Below are 23,099 nucleotides of genomic sequence, written 5' to 3' on the forward strand. Positions count from 1 at the left end.
TAGAAAAAGTTGTTTTAAAAAATGGTTAGATTGCACTAAGCTTATAAATTAGTTTTTAGGAGACAAACTTTATATTTTATATTACTAACCATAAGAAATTTTAATATTTAATTATTCAAAAGTACCTATTCTTCAGTAGAATGCAATGCCTCCAGTTATAAAACAAAGTCAATGAAGATTTTGTTTTATTGGATTTCCTAAGTAAAACAAAGCTAATGAAGATGATTTTGGGAACAGGAAAGCCAAAACATGTAAGCCCATTGGCAGTGTGGTGGTGGTGGTCAGATAATGGGACAAAAGGGAAAAACAAGAAATATGTAAGAAGAGCTGGAAGAATCATCAAAGGAAAGCTGCTTCTTCATCTGCTAGAAGAGAACCTGTCTCAGGGACAAAAGGGAAAAACAAGAAATATTTAAGCCCATTCCATACCACATTGGTATTTTGTTTTTTATTATGATATGTTTGTAATTTGTAAATCGCAATTGGCAGTGTGGTGATGGTGGTCAGATAATGGGGGGAGGATCTTCCCTGAAAATGCAGTACCCTCCATCAGGGCCAAGTGGGTGGGGCCAGCTTGGTAATCGTGTGACTTCTGGGCCAGTTGCAAATAAGTCTGCTGAAACATCAGCATTCTCCCCATTGATTGGAAGAAAAGTGAGAACCAGATGGCCTGATGACAACAATTTTTATGAAGCAGTTATAACAGATCACAACCCTGTTGAGGTAATTTGATATTGCTTGCAGCTCCACCTCCAAATTTTATGCTGGAGAAAATATACTTTCAGGGTCGGCATGCACTAGTTTATGATATTAGTACAGCAAATGAGACATGGGAATGGGTTAATCTTGCATAGGTATGTGTAGAAAGTTAAAATCATGGGTGATATACCATGTCTTAAATAAAATATTGCTTGATACTTGATGCAGATATCACGAGAGGATATACAATGGTGGATCAGGTATTCAGTTCATGGAATGAGTAGACCCGTTGGACGTGATAATGGTCCTGGTGGAGGTGGAGGTGCAGGGAGAGGTAGAGGGTTGCCCAAAAGTCAAGCAGCAGCAGCATCAATAAAAGATTTTCCACGATCACAGAATGGCATTGGAAAGAAGGGTCGAGACAATATTCAGTCACTTCACACTGATACTCTTATAAAAGAGGTACATACATGATAATTGCAGATATATCATATATTTATATTGTATATTTTATTTACAAGAAGGGAAAGGAATTTTAACATTCATGCCACAGGTTGAGAGGGTATTTGGGTCTAGTCATCCAGATCCTGTTGAAATACAAAAAACTAAGAAAGTGCTCAAGGTTAGTTAATTTTGAAAACATGTAATGTATGATTTATGATTGAAATAATAATAATAATAATAATAATAATATATAACGCAGGAACATGAACAAGAACTGACTGATGGCATTGCAAGGCTTGCATATATCTCAGATGGTGAAAGTGGTACAAAAACTAAACCAAACTATACTCTTCTTCCAACTCTATTAAATGCTTACTTCCTGAGTCCCACTTAAAGAGACAAGTGAATGAAACTAAGAAGACAGGAAATGTTTTTTGATGTTCCTGAGTTTTTATAATGGAAAGAAGAGAAAGGATAATCTTCCCTTCCAATTTGGAAGGATTTGGTTCCTTAAAATAAGACGTGAATTTAATTTCTTTTTTTATTCTTCAAACTCGTGAACACATAAATTAATAAAATGTTTATTTACCTTTTATTTTTTCAAGCCTGGAAACATGAAAATATAATATTCTTTTCTCTCCTTTTTTTTCTTTTCTTTGGTAAAACTTGGGAAATACAACATAAAACTAAATGACATATATGAATATAATTATAATGCTTGAATTATTTACTTTACAATTTTCTTTCAGGTGATTTGGTAAAGATGGCAATGGTTAACACTAATGGTCCAAACCATTTACCTTCTTTTGGGCAATTGATTGGCAATCTTACTCAAGATATACCACTTCTTTCTGTAAACATAACCTTCAACTAATAAAATTTACCAAAAAGCCCTTCAAATGACTTCCACTTCCATTCTTGAATTTACTTCACATAGGCAATGACCAAAATAATTCCAAAGAGACACTCTTGATTGGATAATTAAGCTTCTTGAATTAGCTGCTGGAATTGTGTGTGTGTGTGTATATATATATATATATATATATATATATATATATATATATATATATATATATGGTCTTGCTATATATAAACATTAAATCTTTGTTGTTTTTTTCAAGTTTTTTGCAGATATACAAGTGTTGCATTCTTCATTTCAATTATACATATGTTTGTTTTGGTTTGCATGCAGTCTTTGTTTGGCAGCTTGGACAAACTTTGTAGCACCTGATCGTCCATGGCATTCTTGGTAAAACAAATTTATAGTGTACTTCTTCCATTCATGTCAGTAATTTCTCCTTATGATGTGTTGTTTCTTGTGCAATTTTATTTTTAGGAGGTATTTTACTTTACTAAATGTTGCACATCATGGAACATTTTAGGGCAGTTGTTGGTTTTCCACTTGGTGATCCATCAATGAAGTGGCCAACATCATGTAATAACATTTAGGGGAAGATGTAGGTATATGTTTTTTAATGAATAATGTAATCATATGTATGAATATGAAATAAAGTTTGTTATTTGTATGACAATAAATTTTATGCAATGGATTGTATTTTTTGTATATGACATTTTATTGTTATGAGACATTAAATGCAAATTTAATTTGAAAATTAGTAAATCTGTAAATAATTTTTTTTTAATATTTAAAATTATGATACGCAAAAATGTGTGTCATCTTCATTTATGACATGACCTTTCTTGACAGGGGCTTCCTTGATACGCATTGCGTGTCATAAACACGCGCGTCGTAAGGTTACGACACGCAAATGCGTGTCGTCTTCCTTTATGACAGGGCCTTCCTTGATACACATTACGTGTCATAACCTCGCGTCGTAAATGCGCGCCGTAAATGCGCGTCGTCTCTCTTTATGACAGGGCCTTCCTTGACGCGCATTTGCACGTCGTCTGAGCGTTTTACAACGCGAAATGAGCGTCGTAAAAGGCTGTTTTTCTAGTAGTGGAGTAGTGTTAGGAAACCTTCCTTTAAGATATGTCACTCAAGTTACAATCTTGGAGTATGACTCTAAGAATTGTTTTGGAATGAAGTATGACTCATCTTCTTGATTTAACCATTTCAACAATTCATAACTCCTCTTCTTAGCTATCAGAATGCACTTAGAGGATGAATTGTGATAAGGTATTTTAATCATTAAGATGATCATATATCACGAGACTTAAGTACTCTCCCATCTTTTCAGATTTGAGAAACGTTTATCCTTCTACCTAATTTGATTCTTCTTATTCGTTCTGTCATACACTAAAATTTTTCCAATGCTTCAGAATTACACTTAAGCCTGTAAGTATAACCATATTTACTAAACTTTAGTAAATCATGACAAATAGTCTTATCGATCTTTTGTGGTGGACTTAATCAGTGCACAAGAATGTGTACTCGATCCCTTAGTCCTTTACTTGACTCACACATCCATGTGAACAAGTAATTAGTGTTAATTTTCCAATGCTTGAAAGTTCTCATTCATCATACTATACAACTTGCATGATTCCAAGTTTCTATCCAACTGAAACCTTGGGTGATGAGAATCTTTCCTTATTTGGTAAATTAGACATTACCACAAATGAAAGAAACAAATCCATTTTTTTTCAATATTGCTATCAATGGAATCATATAAGCAACAATTTTCCACAAATGCCATTGTAAGGATATTTAGAATAAATAAAATCAAAAATCCTTTAATTTTAACACTTTGTGGAAAAACTTATCCTTACAGTGCAAAAGCATATGGAAAAACTTTATTGTTATCTATTCCTAAGTAATATATCATAACTCCTAAGCAACAGCTCAAAACTCTGATCACTGAACCATGTGATCGAAATCCATCTTCACGGTCAGAATCAACATATACTTCCTTTAAGTTTATTCACTTTTCTTTGATTCTTAAAACATCAACATGTGACCCAGTCACATCATGTAATAAGATTCTTAGAATAGAAACTTAATAGAGTTAGATAGTGGACTATTACCTGAAGAATAGTCAAACTTTTTGACTTGATCAACCTTATGATCTTTCAGGTTCGCATGGCATACACCATTGTTTATTCAGCCTGGGATGTTTACTCTGATAAAATAAAATAACATTTTAGACATGATACTATGACGTCATATGTTTTGTATGAATGGTTGGCACTTGTGATTTTATTTCAAAAACGAAATTTTTATTCTTGATTTTTGGGATGTTACATTTGGGCTATTAGTCTTTTGTTTTTGAGCCTTATGAGAATCAAGCCAATGAGGGGTTTTGGGTCTAATTAAGAAGTTGGGACTTAGTGGGATTTTTGGCGCTTTTGGATTGGGCCTCAGATTTTGGGCCAAGTTAGGAGGGGGTAAAATGATCTTTCACCCTGAGCGTTGGACAATTAGACTAGGATTGCAGTTTTGGGTTGTAACCCAACTATTGATTAGATATTATTTGGTGGTGATGGAGCGGGGATTTTTTCGGATCAGCAGTCCAAGTATTTATCTGAGAGATTTAGTAGTTTGATGGGAGTGTCCTCACTGTACTTGGTGGGTCGAAGGCACCAATGTCGGCCCATGGTTTATTATGATTAGGATGCTAGTTGTCTGCGTGACTCTTGCATGTATGTTATTTGATATGTATACCGGGCGGGGCACGATGCCAGGCGAGGCCTGATGATTATATTGTATGTGTATTTATCTTTGTGATTTTTGCATGTGTTTATATGTATACCGTGCGGGGCCTGAGGATGGGTGGGGCCCATCTCATATTTCTGACCGATCTGTTCCGAGCGGGGCCCATTATATGTTTAATATGTATGGTATGTGGTATTTTGGGGGAAATCACTAAGCTTTGTGTTTACGATTTTTAGTTTATGTTTTGGGTACTTCTGGATCCAAGGGGAAGAGCTCGGAGTGATAGCATCGCACACACCACGATGATTCACATTTTACTTTACTCTAATGTATTTAGATGTTTTGATCATACTTGATTTTATTATAGTCTATGAATATGTTTTGAAGGATGGTTTTATTATAATTAAAAATGAAATTTTTTGCCTTAATTTTTGGGACGTTACAAAAAAACAAGTCATAATTTCTTCAAGCTTAAAAAACTTGGGTTCGATTACATGCTAAAGTTTTAAACCCTTCATATATGATTATTATTTATTAGTAGCAACGTAGTTTGTTACCTTAAATCATGAGTCCATTTTAAGGTCTACCATTTAATGTCATCATTTCTTTAAGTTCAAATTTAGGGATGGGCATTTGGACCGGGAAACCGGCCGGAACCGGATAGAACCGATCAGGCCGGGACCGGGACGATATTCATGTGGATGTTTGGAACCGGAACCGGTAGAACCAGTGGTTCATTTCACTCTCAAATTATCATAATATTATACCCCGAAAAAGGTATAAAAAAACGAATTATTTCATCATGCTCCTTAACTTGTTCCTAACTATTATTAATTATTAAGGGCTATCCAAAAAGTATTTTGTTTTTAGTCCATAAAGTTATATAAATTTAGTTTTGACCTTAGACACCTAATCTAACATTATTGGCTACCAATAGGGTGTTTTGATTCTATCTGAATATCGATGCTCAACTTCATGTTTAAGCTAATGCAAGTTAGCTTGAAATATTTATGAAGACGACATCATTAATGTAAATCAAGTAGTTATTGATAATAGACTTAAAATTGATGTTTCTGCTTAGTTTCATTAAGAATCAACTTATTTTCCTCTCTCAGATGCTGTTAGTTAGTTTGTTGGGCAGTTTCAGTTTATATTTGACTTTGTGTGTTTCCTGTACAAAACAAAACTGATCAAAAAAGCTATTTTTTGTATGTTTAAAGTAAAAATATCATATTTTTCTTTATCGTTTTTTCTTCTTTAATGAAAATAAGATGTTTTAAACTCACAGACAAATTAATACTATACTATTTTATTTTTAAAATACAATCGTTAAGAAAAAGATTAAAATAAAAAATTTCCAACTAACGAGGGGGAATTCCTATAATAACTTTTTACATATGAGACTACTTTTGAAACTGTAATATAATATGGACCATTTATGTATCTATATGTTTGACTGTATGTATGTTTTCCATTGTATGTATGTATATGTTAACACAAGCTACATAAGAAAAATTAAAAAGAATAATATTATTAAAAATACTTCTAAATGTATGTTGTGTGTAATATGAAATTTTCAATATCTTTTTTAATAGTAAATATATTAATATGATGTATGTCAACACATGGAGTATAACAACATATATAATGTATTAATATATGTATGCATTCTTTTATAAACAACGTATATGGTTTGATGTATGTCAATTTATATGTTGCATAATTTTATAACACAAAATTCATACATATAATATTAGGATAATTTTTACACATATAATATTGCATAGTTTTATAACATAAAACTTATACATATAATATTTGTTTCGTTTTTCATTTTTTATACCTTTTTCGTGTATAATATTAGGATAACTTGAGAGAGAAACATACTTTCAACTTTGTTGAAATTTAGTGACTAAACTTTTTTTCACTATCTATTTGTCATTGAACTATTGTGTAAGGCCCCGTTTCGAACCGTTCCCATTTCAGGGTGGTGATCAAGGAGTGGGTATTGGCTGAGTTAGAAACCTTGAAGAGTTGAGTTTGGACTCATTTGGAGGTGAATGATGTGGTTTGGATGATCCATTTATTCGGTTTGTGTTTTGGAGCCCAAAGGTATCCACAAAGGCGTTGGTTCGGGCCATTTATGGATTTTGGAATTAATTTCGGTTGACTTTCAGGTTAAATAAAGTTGATAGATGCGTAGGGCTTCTCGTTAGCTTTCCGTGGATATAAAGAACATCAAAATCGGAGTTATAACGAAGAAGTTATTGCTATTTGAAGTTAGAAGGGTTTGGGACAAACCGTGTACGCATGGCATACTAAGTAAGAACGCATGGCATTCAAAAGGAAAATGGGGCGCGGGTGCATATGGGAATGCGTTGCGTTCATCTGGGTAGACTAAACCCTATTTTCGGGTCTTGGACCCTATTTAAACACCTTAACTCACCCCCAACCCTTATTTCCTTCAGCCTCCATCCTATCTAACCTTAAGAACGAAACCCAAAACCTCTTGCATGCATTTTGAGCTTACCTTGAGTATTTTTGGTGTTGTTTGGGTGATTTGAAGAAGAAGGTGTTTAGAGAAGACGCAAGAGATTGAAGAGAGCTTGTATATCCCGAGATTTTTCATCATTTCCAGCCTATTGAAGGTATAAAGTTCTTATCTTGGTGCTTCTACATCATAGATCTAGTTTCTCATGGATATTGTCCCTTCTTGGTTTCAAGAATGAATTTTTATGTTTCAAATCGGTTTCTAGACTTAGGGTTGCCACCCATGAGGCTATTTGAGTCCCTTAGGCAGGAAAGTTGCCATCTTTAAGGTCCTAATGGGTCCATGCAAGAGTTGTGACCATGTTTATGGAAGTTGATTGCTATTTCTCGAGATTGGGACTTTTGGGTGCATGTAAAGTCTTCAGGTCCGTGACTTTATGATTTAGGAGGTCTTAAACAGCTTGGATCTATGTTTCGATAGCATGGCTTAAGCATTAAGTGCTTAATGACCAGTTTTTGGAATCAGGGCACGAACGCGCTGCGTAGGGCTTGGGAACGCGCTGCGCTCCCATTGAGCCTCACGACCAGGATTGCGAAGGAACGCCCAACATTCCACAAGGGAACGCTCTGCGTTCGTAAGTCAGTGGGCCTTTTGGGTCATTTCCTTGGACTAGTTGATTATGGGCCTTAACGGACTATTTTGTTGGATTGTTATTGGGCTATATTATATTTTGGGCTAGAGGGAAGGCCCATTTGAGAAGTTGGGCCCAATTGGCCGTTAGTGTGCTTGGAAAGACCATAGGGAATTCGGCCCTTCATGTGTTGGATTTAGGCCTATGTCATGGACCAAATTAGATTAGGGGTAAGATTGACTTTTTATCCTAAGGAAACTTAATGGTTTTGGACTAAGTGTTATGTTGCTATTGATAGCTCGGGGAGTTGTGAGATCAGCACGTCGAGGATCTGCCAGTTAGCAACGAGGGGTTATACACAATATTCTTCAGTCATCTTTGCGAGGTGAGTTTCCTTCCAGTAGGAACGGGTCTACGGCCACAATGCCGGCCCATTTAGTTAGCACTAGTTCCGGACTTCGGTCCGATGTAGTAGTTCAGTATGTTTGATGCCTTTGTGATTCAAGCATGTCTTTGTGTTATGCGTTCCGTACTTTGGTCCGATGCAGTATCCAGTATATGTGTTTATGCTAGTAGTTATGATTATGCTATGCTATGTTCAGTTAATTCCGGACTTCGGTCCGATGCAGTTTCTGGACTTTGGTCCGATGCAGAGGGAAAGGCCCTGGTTAGTTCCGAACTTCGGTCCGATGCAGAGGGATAGGCCCTGATTAGTTCCGGACTTCGTTCCGATGCAGTTTCCGGACTACGGTCCGGTGCAGAGGGCAAGGCCCTGGTTAGTTCCGGACTTCGGTCCGATGCAGTTTCCGTATTTCTATCCGATGCAGTGTGTTGGGTCGTGTTTTGTGTTAAGTATTGCATCTATTGGGCTCGTTAGCTAGTCCATTTTGTATCTCCGGTATGGGCCTGCCCATCCGTGAGTTTAGTAGCTTTTAGTATATATAGGAGCTTACATGCATCCTAGAAAGAAACGATAGAATAGAACGATCAGAGAATTATTTAGCAAGTTTATTATTATCGTTCTTGTAACCCTAAAATCCTCTACAGCGGAAGTTCTTAGTCGAGCTCTATTGAGGATTGTTTGATCTAATCATTCGACACATATTGATCCATACTTGTGTTATTTACTGCTTTTGCATTCATCGCATTACCTGTTAAGAAGATCTAATCGATCATTAAGTTTGTTAATAACTTAACAATTGGTATCAGAGCAGGAGGCTGTGTAATTCATACACATCTTTTCTGTGAAAAAGGTTGCGATTAGGGTTATTCCGCATTAACTAATATTTATTGAGCCGTCATCCCATAATTGACGTAACTCAACATTTATTTGTTTTGCCCTAATCATCTATATATTACAAGTCTGATCTTTCAAACAGGTTATACGATCAAGCATGGACGAGTCTCAATCAAATCCCATAAACATCTCAAATAGCATTGGATCAACGACGAAGATTCCCATCCTTTACACCCAGGATTACGAAGTCTGGGCACATCACTTTGAAGATTATGTCATTGGATCTGAAGACAATGGATATCTTATCTGGGAAGCAATCGTGTCTGGACCATTCGCTCATTCAGCAACGTCTAAAATCATTAAAACTTAGAAAGAGTATAATGATCTATTGAAGGACGTAAAAGATATTGCTCAAGACGAAAAAGATAAGTTTTAGTGCAATATTAAAGCATTGAGACTAATCAGATTCGCTCTTCAATCGGATACTTTCAGGCTAGTGAGTTCATGCAGCACTGCCAAAGAAATATGGGATAGGCTACGAGAGTTATATTCCACAGACGAAGATCTGGAGCATTCCATTCAGACCCTACTTTTATCTGAGTTTGGAGAATTTAAGCAGAATCCCGAGGAAACTGTTACTCAGACATTCGATCGCTTCAATCATCTTCTCAGTAAGATGATTAAACACGATATTGAAAGGAAGTTGATTGAACAAAAAGTTACGTTTTTGAATGGTCTTAGATCTGAGTGGAGAGCGGTTGTATCCACTGTTAAAGCTCATGAGCAATTCAAATCTTATTCATTGGCTAAGCTGGTACGAATTTTGAAATCCCAGGAAAAGATTGTCTTGCAGGAGAAGAATGTGGTTTCAAGCTTGGGTTCCTTGGCCCTTCTTTCTAAAAGCAAAAGTGTGATGGAAGATGAAGACCTTAACTTAGAACACTATGACCTTACCTCTGAAGACTATGCAATGATGGTGTCAAATCCAAAGAGGTTTATTAAGAAAAGGTTTCCTACCAATAAGAACCGGAATTGGCAGGGAAGCTATAGTTCTGAAAATGTGAGGGAGGAACCGAAGGTAGAAGAAGCAAAGAAAGAGCCGAAAGCTGAAGGGGATTCTAGTGTGAACTGCTACTACTGTGGAGGAAAGAACCACTATGCCAAAGACTGTGTCCTAAAGAAAATGGCAGAAAAGGATGAAGAAAAAGATGAAGAAGCTGTGTTGATGAAAAAGTTGGAAGAGATCAAGAGAAAGAAAACTACTGCTAACCCTTCTATGAATGCTTTAATTGTGCAGGGTTCGGTAGCGGATGATGAGTTCGGTGGCGTGGAAGTCTAGTGAACCGACTCTGAGGATGACGAAGTCAGAAAGCCATCTCATGGAAAGGCTTATGTTGCGAAAGGTGAAGGAAGCGGTGGAAAGTGTTTGATGGTGTCGGATGTATCTCAAATGAGGGGATACAACACAGACGGTGGGAACGAAGACACGAAGGAGCGAGAGGACTTGTGCTTCACAGCAAAACCTCTCAGCGTGCAGTTTAATGAGCTTGATGAATTAATCAAGAAGGTACAATCCATTTTTGTTTCATTCAAAGTTCCACAAAGTTCATATGAAAAAGAATTAAAAAAATGTAAATTCAAGAATCTCTCATCTAGACAGCAGTTTAACTCAAACACGGGTCACCAATTCTAACCTAACTGATCAAATAAGCAGGGTGTCTTCAAAGAGTGAGGAACGGAGGATGTGGATAGAGCTGAAGGAGTCGGAGTTGATAAAATCAAAAGACGAAAACATTTATTTACAAAGAGACAATTTAAAACTTTTGAAACAAAGAAATTTGTTTTGTTTGATTGCTAAGCGTCTTTATTCTAACATCACTCAACTTCATCTTAACTGTGAAATAGGACAGAAAATTCATCGCATGAATTTGCCCTTCCTTGAGTTTAAGGAAGATGAAATCGATGCTGAAGCATATAATTGCGAAAGTGTAGTCTCGTCTGAGGATGTAAATCCGACTTATATGTATGGACTAGACAAAATCGAATCTTTCATAAAGTCCAAGGACCATAAGGACATGCTGAAAAACCTTTTGGATGAAAATGATAAATTGAAACTAAGGACCGAAACCATACAAAAGTTTGACTCATTGAATGCCAACTTGAGCTCAGAAACTAAAATTGATGTTGAAAATGCATCTGAGCTTACTGGGGATGATGATATGAGTGAAATTTCTGTAGAGGATGAAGTGGATTGTTCTAAATTTGTCAAAAGCGAACCCGAAAACCACAAAAATCTTATTTCAGAAAATTCTGTGGAGTTTGCTCGTTTGTCCCAACAAAAGTCCCCGATCCTTGAAGAAAAGGTTGTTGTATACCAAAAGGTAAGGACGACTCCAAATCAGGTGTATAAGGTCACAGGAGTAACCGAACATCAGACAGCCGAACTCACGGCCATTGTAAATGAAGATAATGCTGATGGTTGTGATGAGTTCTTCTAGTCCGCCCCCATCGACAATGCTGATGAAACCGTTGGTCTGTCAGAACGGACGTCCTGGAAAACTAAAGGCAGATATGTGCCAGAGCCTTTGAACAAGCCTGATAACTTCGACATGCCAAGTACTAGTGGTACAAAAGATGTTCCTGAAGAAAAAGGAGTTCCTACAAAAGATGTCACTCCTTCAAGCGAAACATCATCAGTACAATGTGCATCGACTGACAAGAAGCAAAAGCAAAAAGCCAATATCCATCGACAGCCAAAGCAAGTGAAGAATCAAAAACAGCAAAGGAATCTGAGATACAAGAAGAATCTCCATGAACGAAAACAGTTTTGGCAATCTCAAAACGCCCATTTCTCTTATCATGACAGAAATTCAAAGTCAGAGGAAAGTGCTGTTAGACCGCAAGAAAATAATAACAACCGAAAGGACAAGTTCGGTTCTGAAAAATATGACAACCGAAGGCATAGGTTCGGTTCAGAGAACACTAGCTACCGAAAGCATAGGTTCGGTTCCGAGAGCAAAAGCGACCAAAGTTCGAGATTCGGTCCCACAAATGACCAAAAACAAAAGGGTCACTCAAGACCTCAAGTCTGCAAAACTTCCCAATCTAACTTCTCTCGTTCTAATTCTTCTAATTCCTCTCAACCTCATTCTAAATCCAATTCTATTCATACTCAAAAACCAAAATCTTCAGCAGATTTGAAAGGAAAATCGAAGGTTTCCTCAGTCAAAACAGATGAAAATCATCCCAATGTCCAAATGCCTAAACCTGAATCCAAACCGATAGTAACAAATCCCAATAAAATTAAGGTTTTCACCATTAAAAAGAAAGATGAAACAACTTTAATAAAAAGAACATAACTTGTTGACATCTCTCTTACTATTCCTGTTCCTGTGAAAGGCTCACGTGGACCCAAGAAACTTTGGGTTCCTAAATCTGCTTAATTTTTGCAGGTTATCAGTGACGAGCAGTTTGACGAAGAATGGTATATTGACAGTGGCTGCTCACGTCACATGACAGGAAGGAAGGAAGAGCTGAGGGAATTTCGGTCTCTTTTAAACGGTGGAAATGTCAAGTTCGGGAACAACTCATTCGGCACGATAAAAGGCTATGGAATGATAACAAATGGAGATTTCACAATTAGAAAGGTTGCATACATTGAAGGACTGCAGCACAACCTCATCAGTGTATCTTAGCTTGTTGGAGGTATCGGTCTCAAGGTCTCTTTCGACGATGAGGGTTCAGAGATAATAGAAAAGAAAATGAAAAAAGTAATTCTCAAATCGGAGCGCAAAGGCGAAATGTTTCCCCTGAATCTCAAACCCATCAAAGGAAATCCAGCTATCTGCCTGTTATCCAAAGCACAATCTGAAGAAAGCTGGCTGTGGCACCGAAGGCTCTCTCATCTCAACTTCAAGGATATCATCAAACTTGTCACAAGTGGTAATGTTCGAGGTCTTCCATTGCTAAAATTCGATCGAGAACATTTATGTGCCGCGTGTGAAATGGGGAAGCAGAGTCATCAAAGTCACCCATCGATTGTAAACACTAAAGTTGTTGAACCATTAGAGTTAATTCACATTGACTTGTGTGGTCCATAATCTATCGAAAGCATCGGCGGTAGCAAGTATATTCTTGTCATTGTTGATGACTTTTCACATTTTACATGGTGTTCTTTCTGAAGCACAAATCTGAAGCAACTCTCAAGCTAAAGATGTTTATCAAGCAAGTTGAAGTGCAGCTGAGGAAAGTCGTTCGCAACATCAGGAGCGACAATGGGCTGGAGTTCAAAAATAAAGAATTCAAAGACTTCTTGGCAGAAAAAGGAACCAGTCACAACTTCTCAGCTCCCTACACCCCTCAACAAAACGGAATTGTCGAAAGACGAAACCGATCTTTGTATGAGGCGGCCCGAACCATGCTAAGTTTTGCCTCTTTACCTTTATATTTTTGGGCTGATGCTATTGCTGCAGCATGTTTTACGCAGAACAGGTCCTATCTCAATAAATGCTTTAATCTCACTCCTTATGAGATCATCAACAACAGGAAGCCAAATGTCAAATTCTTCCACGTATTCGGCTCACGGTGTTTCATCTTCAATTCTAAAGAACATCGTAACAAGTTCGACGTGAAAGCCGATGAAGGGATATTTCTGGGATACTCTCTCACTTCGAAAGCATACAGGGTTTTGAACAAGCGTTCGAGGAAGATTGAAGAAACTTATTATGTGACTTTCGATGACAGCTATGTCAAAAAGCTGAAGGCCAGTGAAGACACAGTTGGAGAATTTTTTTCTCAAACAGGCCAAGTCACAGCCTCGATTGCAAACCTATTTGAGAAGTTTGTTAAGTTATTCGATGAACCAGAGAAGGCCACTCTCTCGGAAGCTAGTGCAGCAGACAACAAAGTAGATCATCTGAAGCAACTCATCGAAGATGCTGCCAAGCAAATGAATGAAGGAGGATCAAGTTCCAATGACCCTCCACAGCACGATGCTTCAGTTGAGGGGGAGGATCCACCTTCTTCTTCACAGCCGGGTTCACATGTTGAGGGGGAGAACCGTTCTCCAGCTGCTCCCGAATGCCCAGCTGTACCTGAAAGCCAATCTGCACCCGAAAGTCCTGTGGTACCCGAAAGCTCAACACCACCCGAAACTCCTGTAGCTCCGGAAAGTCAAGATACACCTGAAAGCTTATCTGTCGTGGGGGAGAACGTAGATTTGTCTTATGACTATGATAGTTAATTTGAACTAGAAGAGCTGGTAAATGCTAAATTAGATCTATCCTATGATCCAAATTACCCTCCTCTTGTCAAATGGACCAGAGATCATCCTGTTTCACAGGTTGTCGGTAATGTCTCTGAAAAGATCCTGACCCGATCTCAACTAAAGGCTAAGCAAACTTCCTTATTTTCAAAAGTAGAGTTCTGTATGTTTAACTCCTTCGTCTCAAAAGTTGAACCAAAGACAGTTAACACTGCTCTTGATCACTCCGATTGGGTTCAAGCTATGCAAGACGAACTTAATGAATTCGAAAGAAATAAAGTTTGGCGCCTCATTCCAACTCCTCAAGATGCCTCGGTTGTTGGTCTCAAATGGGTCTTTAGAAATAAGATGGATAAGGAAGGCAATGTGATAAGAAACAAAGCTCGTCTAGTGGTGAAAGGATACTGCCAGGAGGAAGGAATCGATTATGAGGAAACTTTTGCTCCTGTGGCTAGGATGGAATCTGTTCGAATATTTCTTGCCTATGCTGCACACAAGAACTTTGAGGTCTTCAATAATGGACGTAAAGTGCGCATTTCTAAATGGAGAACTCGAAGAAACGGTGTACGTAGAGCAACAACCTGGATTTGTCAATGAAAAATACCCCAATCATTGTTATATTCTAGACAAAGCGGTATATGGACTGAAACAAGCACCGAGGGCCTGGCATGAAACGCTAACCAAGTTTTTAAAGATGTCCAAATTCAAACAAGGTTCGGCTGACCCAACCTTCTTTCGTAAGAAGGAAGGTAACCACCTTATGATAGTTCAAATCTATGTCGATGATATCATATTTGGCTCAACGAATTCTAGCTTAACGGCTGAATTCAGAAAGCTGATGGAGACAAAATTTGAAATGAGCTCAATGGGTCCAATTAACTTTTTCCTTGGTTTAAATATTAGACAGGGACCCGAAGGCATCTTTATTAACCAGGAAGCTTACACGAAGACTCTCCTTGCTAAATTTGGCATGATGGGAGACTCAAAGGTTAAAGTTCCAATGGCGTTCGACACCAAGCTCACTGCATCCTTGGATAAACCAGCAGTCGATATTACGCTATATCGCCAAATGATCGGTTCTTTAATGTACCTTACTGCTAGCAGGCCTGATATAATGTTTTCTGTTTGTTACTGTGCTAGATTTCAGGAAAATCCTCGTGAACCTCACATGCTTGCAGTGAAGAACATACTCTGGTATCTCAAGCGAACTACCTCTTTAGGCCTATGGTATCCATCCAACTCAGGCTTCTTCGTTCAAGCCTACTCAGATGCAGACCTTGGAGGTTGTGGACTAGACAGGAAAAGCACCACTGGAGGCTGCCAATTCCTTGACGGGAAGTTGGTTAGTTGGCAATCAAAGAAACAAACCTGTGTATCCCTGTCTACCGCTGAAGCAGAATACATCGCAACTGCCTCCTGTACTTCTCAAGTGATTTGGATCCAAAGCCAACTCCGGGACTATGGACTCAATATGAAAAAGATCCCACTATATTGCGACTCTGAAAGTGCAAATAGGATCTGTCATAACCCAGTACAACACTCCAAGACTAAGCACATAGCACTGAGGTATCACTTCATTAAGGATCATGTGGAAGACGGGAATGTCGAAATACACTTTGTTCGAACCACTGATCAACTGGCTGACATCTTCACCAAAGCTCTTCCCGAAGCATCTTTTAACAAAATACTACAAGGGCTAGGTATGATGGAATCGGAGTCAGTACCAAAAATTACCTCTCAAGCTCAAAAGAAAGAAGCGAAATAGACCGAACGTTCGGGTTCGGGTCTTCTGCTAATGTACCGAAATGAACCGAACGCTCGGGTTCGGTTGCATTATCTGCTTTTCGCTCATCACTCAAAGGTAGTTTCCTTGGTTATAGATCTTATGTATAAATTTTCCAAATTCATTTATCTTATTGTCAAAGTTATTCTCTTTTTCAAATCTATTTTCTTTGGCGACCGAAATCAACCGAACGTTCGGGTTCGGTTCCAAAATTTTTCTCACCCGAAATAGACCGAACGCTCGGGTTCGGTTCCAAAGTTTTTCTAAACCGAAATAGACCGAACGCTCGGGTTCGGTTCCAATTATTTTTTTTGTGTGTCTTATTTTTTTTTATCAAAAATTCCAAAAATATTTTTTTTCTCATAAATTCAAAAACTCCAAAAATATTTTATTTTTTTTATTATCTTATTTAGCTTGGCTTTTTTTTTTTTGGTGGGTATATAATTTCATTAGCTAAGTGTCCCTAGAAGCATGCTGTTGTATGTGTCCAAAGCCTCACCTGATTCTAAATAATAAGTCTTTCTGACTTGGTATAAACAAACCTTGTCTTCCCAATTAGGCTTTCTTATTTATTCTAATCATGGGCTACCTAACTCTCTTCTCACATGAGATATGAGTTTTCTGCTTGGTCCTATTTTTTATAGCAGAGGTACTTTGATTTCTTTACACCATCTACATTGCATTTCTCCATCACATTCGCTTCACAAACGTAACCCTTGAGACTCTCAGAAATTACCACTGAGGTTTATGGTTGCACAATTTCTGCGTTTATGATCTTAGCTTCGTGCCACTACGTGCTAAGTGAAACCCAACATTCAAATACCCAAGATGAATTGACGGTGAACAATTAATTTGTTCTAGATTTTAATGATGAATTGACGGACTTATCCATGGGGGTACAACATGAAATCTCTATTTCTATTTTGTGTGATTCCTATAAATTGTTAAAAACCATAACATTTCTTCCTTGGGATCCAGTTTTAATTTTTGTTGAGATTTTATAAATTTCCTAGCCAAATTAAATTATCTCCGACCTACTTGTTCAACAGACTACTCCGGTCTCACAAGTACTTCGTTCGATTTCTGTCTTATATCAAGATTAGGAATTTTGAATCGAACCGATAGCCACCCTCATAAGCCTAATTAAAAGAAGCCTTTCAACACTTCTTAATAAGTGTCTGATCGTTATTCAACGGGAAACCACACAAACACTTTAAAGTCTCTCTTGACTTTGAAGGAAGAGATTCGTGCCCGGGATCATTTGTTTCGTGTCTTTATTGACATCACATATTTTCCCAAAAGTGTTGCTTTATTTCTTTTCTTTTACACCCTAAGCACGAAAAACTTTGATTTTCCAAAATTCAGGTTCTATTAATTACAAGGCATTTTAATTGGATTGGCGATTTATTAAAGGTTGTGGTAAATATTGATCCACGTGGGAGAATTTTTTTTTTAAAAAGATGTTGTTTTATTCTAAAGGGATAAGATGACGACATGATGACTCAGGCGGGAGTCTAATCGATTTGATTTCAAACGGCGCAAGAGGGAAGCGTGCAAATCTGAACCGTTTCATCTCCAAACGGTGCCTGATGGGAAGGTGTGTTATTAGGGGCCTGACACTCTCTCTCATGCGTGATCATCGGCAACCCCAACTGTCACACATCAGTCAACTCCGAAAAACCCTTCGTTTTTCAATCGAAGATTTGGGAAGATCTTTCTCTCTCCTTAACCCATAGTATAAAAGGCAACATCATCCACCGTTTACCTTTTACTGCAATTAAAATTCCCATAGAGCAAGAAATCCTTAAACCTTCACTATTCATCATCTCCTCCACTTTCTTCATAGCAATGGCAGATTCTTCCTCAGTTCACGCAACATCCCACATTTTGCCCATTCGCCCACAGCAAAGCTTGATCATCGACTTAACCCCTCATTCTTACGACGCATTCATGTTCCCCATCATCAAGTGTCTGAAGTTTTCTCCAATCGCTCCTACACTTACCAGGGCTGAAACTGTTCCAATGGAATTCTTGTCACAGATCTTTGCCACCGCTCACTACGACAAGGTCGTCGACAGAATCTTCTTTGATGTCTTTGAGCACAAGGCGTCGATTTCAAAGCAGCGGTTCTGCTCATTGTTAGGGTTTGACGTGGATTCTTCCAGGGTCAATCCAGAATCCATCCCCATGGGTCATTTGTTCAACATGTTCTACAACATGGGATACACAGAGGTGCTTACTACGGTGACGAAATTCAAGAAGTCGTGCCTACCTCCACAGTGGAATGGGATGTTCACTGTTTTGTTCAAGGGTTTATCTGAACGAAGTGTCGGGTCTGATGGAGCCAGCCGTTTATTTCTCTCCATAATGTATGGGATCTACAATGGCATCAACATGGACTACGGGTCCGTTCTGTGGCAACAACTCATTCAGAGTCTCTCCTCTACCTCCAGACATTCAGAGATTTCGTATGCTCGGTTCTAGACCATTATCACAAAATGGGTGATGGACAAGTATCACGTCCCCATTGTCGCTGGTGCTCCAATGTCTTCGATTGGTACCTTTCATACCACGAAGATCATTATGTCGGACGCTTCAAAGTTTCCGTTCAACGGGTCTATTCCGGAAACCATGTATGGGGATGTTCCTGCTGATAGCCGGATTATCAGGACGTACAAGGAGTTCAAGCGTTCTGGTCCAAGGGATCTTACTCCGGAGATGCTGAAATCCATTCATGACGCCGACAAGCTTGCTCCAAGAGGCAAGAAGGCTGATAAGGGAAAATAGGTGGTCAAGGGGGCAAAAGGCCCGTCTCCAAAGAAGAGGAAACCCACCAGGGCTGCTCAGTCTCCCCAGCAGAAGAGGAGAAAAACTCAGCCGAGGCGAAAGCTGGTTATCGCTTCCTCCTCAAGCGATTCTGAGGGTGAGAGTTTTGATTCTGATGACTCTCCACGTGGCAACACTCCACCCATATCTCCAATCGCTGAAGTTCATGTCTCTACTTCTCCAATTTCCTCTCCACCTAAAACCATTCCTATTTCTATTCCCCCCATAACTTCCACTACTCAAATACCACCCACTTCCATCCCAATACCTCCACCAATATTCACCGAAGCAACCACCACAACCACTACAGATGTTACAGCCAACGTATATGATACGGGGGTTCATACTGACGCACCCAAATCCACCTCAGCACCCGAAACCACCCCAGCACCCGAACCTACACCTACACCCGAACAAACAACCTAACCCGAACCTACCCATACTACCAAACCACCATCTTCACCACCACCATCATCTCCTGGTCACGCATCAGAGGGAGAAGAACCACTCCTTGGCGGGGAGAATATGACTTTTGACTCGGTCTACTATAGCCCGTTTCAAGTACAAAGCGATGACGATGACGACGCTCCTGTCACTAAAAGGCATCTCCAGGAGCTCCATGACAAAATCGACTTGCTCATCGCCTCCTCTTCCACTTCTCAGTCATCCCTATCTGAAGCTGCAGTTCAGAAAATTATTGATGCTTTCTCCAAAGCTCAACAAGCTTCCCTTGCTTCTACAAACACCGCCATAGATGCCTCTACCAAAGCCTGTCAGGCAGCGACCGAAAAAGTCGATAAACTATTTACTAATGCCTCTTCCCTGTTGAAGTCTTTACAGGAGAGTGCCAACGCCGCCAAGACTACACTGGAACCTATTGTCCACCAGCTGGCAACATCAGTCGCAACTGAGTTGAAGTCCTTCGCTTCTCTTCGTCAAACAATTTCTGACGACAACTCAGCTTTCCGAACAACCATTGAAGAACGTCTCTCCAAGCTTCAAGAAGATTTGGCTGCCGAGAACACTCTCATGGATGTTCTAGCCAGGAAGACTACCGCTCTGACGGTCAAGAGCATTCAACTCTCCAACTCTCAACAACAGATCGACTCTCTTCGATCTGAAAGGGAGGTCATCAAATCGTGTGTTTCAGATGTCCACTCTGCCATCTCCAATATCCTAGAAGCACATGATCCAATTCTTAACTACATCGTGAGGAGTGACCTCGTAGAGAAGCTCGCTCCCGCCCTCGCCCTACTCAGTAAAATCGAAGGGCTCCTTGATTTCGTGTCCATTCCGAAACAAGGGGGAGAGAAGGAAACAATGTCTCAACCACCTCCTACTTCCACAGCAACTCACACTACCGAACCTCCTCCAGTAGGCCAAGCCTCCGGTTTCGGTGTGAAAGACAAAGGCAAAAAGATTGCTGAGGAGGAAGAAGAAGAAGATAATGAGACAATCGCCGACTTGTTAAAGCGTAAAAGTCGACACAATGAGGCTGACATCAGTGCTCATATGGCAAGAGAGGCTGAAGAAGCTGAACGTAAACAGAAGGAGGCCCACGACCTTCTTGAGAGCAGGAAAACTCTGTTTCCTTCCTGGACTCTTGAGAGGATGATTAAAGAAGCCATCGACACACCGAGTATCTTGTGGCTGGAACCTGTGATCTCTTTAGATCGGTCCAACACTGTCGACTCTCAGTTCGACATGCCACTGACCCGAAAGGCTTTTATCTTTCATGCCTTTTCCAACGTTGCAGAGATCCCTCATCCTCATCCACAGGTTGATCGGGACTTAATCAATTTCTATCTGAAGGCTGCTCAACCCCAATATCAGACTTGGAGCGCTCAGAAAATTGTCAACGTTCGGGTCTTGAAGCCGTACAGTGAAGGTAACTTCATCAACATTCGGTTCAAGGTACTTCGGGGATCTGCCAAAACCGAACATGTTATTTCCCTTGCAGATCTTCCCAACCTTGATCCCCATCATTGGATTATCTTGCACAACATCCTCCTCACCAACGAAGTTGAATACGGTCTGATCATCGACCATTTCAAGAGGATGCTCGTGTGCTACATCATGGAAGTTGCATTGATGGATCAGGAGATTGCGAGCGTATTTAAGAAGAAACCTACAATATCTCCTGTTGGCTCTGCCAGTGATCTCAACCAAATGCAGATGGGGAAGATTGACTCGAGGAGGAATTCGGTCATGTTTACCAGGAACGAAGGACGAATATGTCTTTTCGCCTTGGCAGACAAACATCTATACACCACTGCCTGTTTGGACCACGTTTTGGGGATCATCCACAGATGCAAGCAGAACACAGCGGATGATGTCAAGTACTTTGATGACATGATTCAATGGTACATTCGGTTCAGACAAAATATTCTCTCTCTAATCTCATGTCTGTTTGTTACTACGAAGAAAGTTCCCGCTGCTGGCCCAAACAAGAAGAAGAAGTAGTCTCGCTCCAATTTGACGCAAAGGGGGAGATTGTTGGGTCGTGTTTTGTGATAAGTATTGCGTCTATTGGGCTCGTTAGCTAGTCCATTTTATATCTCCGGTATGGGCCTGTCCATCCATGAGTTTAGTAGGGTTTAGTATATATAGGAGCTTGCATGCATCCTAGAAAGAAACGATAGAATAGAACGATCAGAGAATTATTTAGCAAGTTTATTATTATCGTTCTTGTAACCCTAAAATCCTCTACAGCGGAAGTTCTTAGTCGAGCTCTGCTGAGGATTGTTTGATCTAATCATTCGACACATATTGATCCATACTTGTGTTATTTACTGCTTTTGCATTCATCGCATTACCTGTTAAGAAGATCTAATCGATCATTAAGTTTGTTAATAACTTAACACAGTGGGCATGGCCCAATAGTTGATTTACATGTTATTGTATGGTATGTGGTTGTTTGGTGGAGCTCACTAAGCTTCGTGCTTACAGTTTCAGTTTTGTTTCAGGTACTCAGTTTCAAAAGAGGAGCTCGGGAAGATTGCAGTGTACTCACCATCTGTTCAGCCTGGGATGTTTATACTATGATATTTTGACAATTGTTACAATATCTTGAGATACACTATTTATGATTTTTATATGATGTTTGATGATTATGGTTTTATTATTAAATTAAAACGAAAATTTTAGACTGTATTTTTGGGATGTTTCAAGTTGGTATCAGAGCCTTCGTTTGAGGGATTCGGACACACTTTCAGGTGTGTCTGAACTCAAACTAAGGAAATGGTATGAGGTTTTCAAAAGAAATTATTGAAAAAGAAACTTAAATATAAAAGAGTTTTTGAAAAAGAGAAAAGGGTGTGGTGCATGCGATCAGCCAAACTCAAGTAAGTACTCCCAAATTACCAATACAAGCTTATGTTATGATTATCAGTTTCTGTAAAACAACATGCTAGAATAGGACTAAGGATCTAGGAAGGATGCCTTTTGTGCCTGCTATATGTGTTTTAGCTTTATGAGAATTGCATGCTAGTATCGAGTACACAGTAGTAGGATAGCCTGTTTAGGTTATGCCTGATAGTGTGAGCTTAGAATCGTATGCTAGTACAGATTCTTGTTTAAATAGAATTGCTTGGGTTAGATTTCCCCTTTGGCTGAATGTTACTTGCTTTGTGCTTAGTGGGAATCTGAGTGATGGGAGTTAGCCATTAGGTAAATACATCAAGTCACATTTGATCAGGGTTGAATAATGTCAGAGTGCTGGATTTGTCCCTATTGCGCACATCAAGTATGAGTCTAACCGTTGTAGGGACGAGCCCTTTACTGGAAGGATTATCTAAGCCTCGTCACATGTGATGGTATTCTGGTAGTGGCTAATTGGCATTACAAAGATACCTTCAGTAGCTGAGGATTGGGTGCGGGTTGGAGGTTACCCTAGGGCAAGCCTAGGATGAGAGTGGTGATGGAAGCAATAGTGGTAGTGAAAGAGACTTGGTGGAGTCAAGGAAATTCTCGAGGAAAGTACGGATAGATGTGGAAGGTAGTATGCGCCCGTACTACTGAAAGCATAGGATCCGTACTCAATTCGAGAAGGGCTAAGACAAAATCGTGGAACTTGTAGTGAGTGTGTGATCCCTCTGTAGTGATGAGTATTT

The 23,099-nt window shown here is 39.2% G+C and overlaps 1 protein-coding gene across 1 annotated transcript; it reads left to right on the plus strand.

The window, feature by feature from the left end:
• Positions 1–215: 215 nt before the first annotated feature.
• LOC111881490 (protein EMSY-LIKE 3) lies at positions 216–2,130 on the plus strand. Its single transcript, XM_042901999.2, has 7 exons — positions 216–317; positions 490–723; positions 786–848; positions 928–1,161; positions 1,253–1,321; positions 1,403–1,466; positions 1,893–2,130. Exons 1-7 carry the CDS (start codon positions 216–218, stop codon positions 2,015–2,017), a joined length of 891 nt encoding a protein of 296 aa, XP_042757933.1. The 3' UTR covers positions 2,018–2,130.
• The last annotated feature ends 20,969 nt before the right edge of the window (positions 2,131–23,099 follow it).

The sequence above is a fragment of the Lactuca sativa genome, chromosome 5 (genome assembly GCF_002870075.4).
Source record: "Lactuca sativa cultivar Salinas chromosome 5, Lsat_Salinas_v11, whole genome shotgun sequence".
NCBI classification, from domain to species: Eukaryota; Viridiplantae; Streptophyta; class Magnoliopsida; order Asterales; family Asteraceae; genus Lactuca; species Lactuca sativa.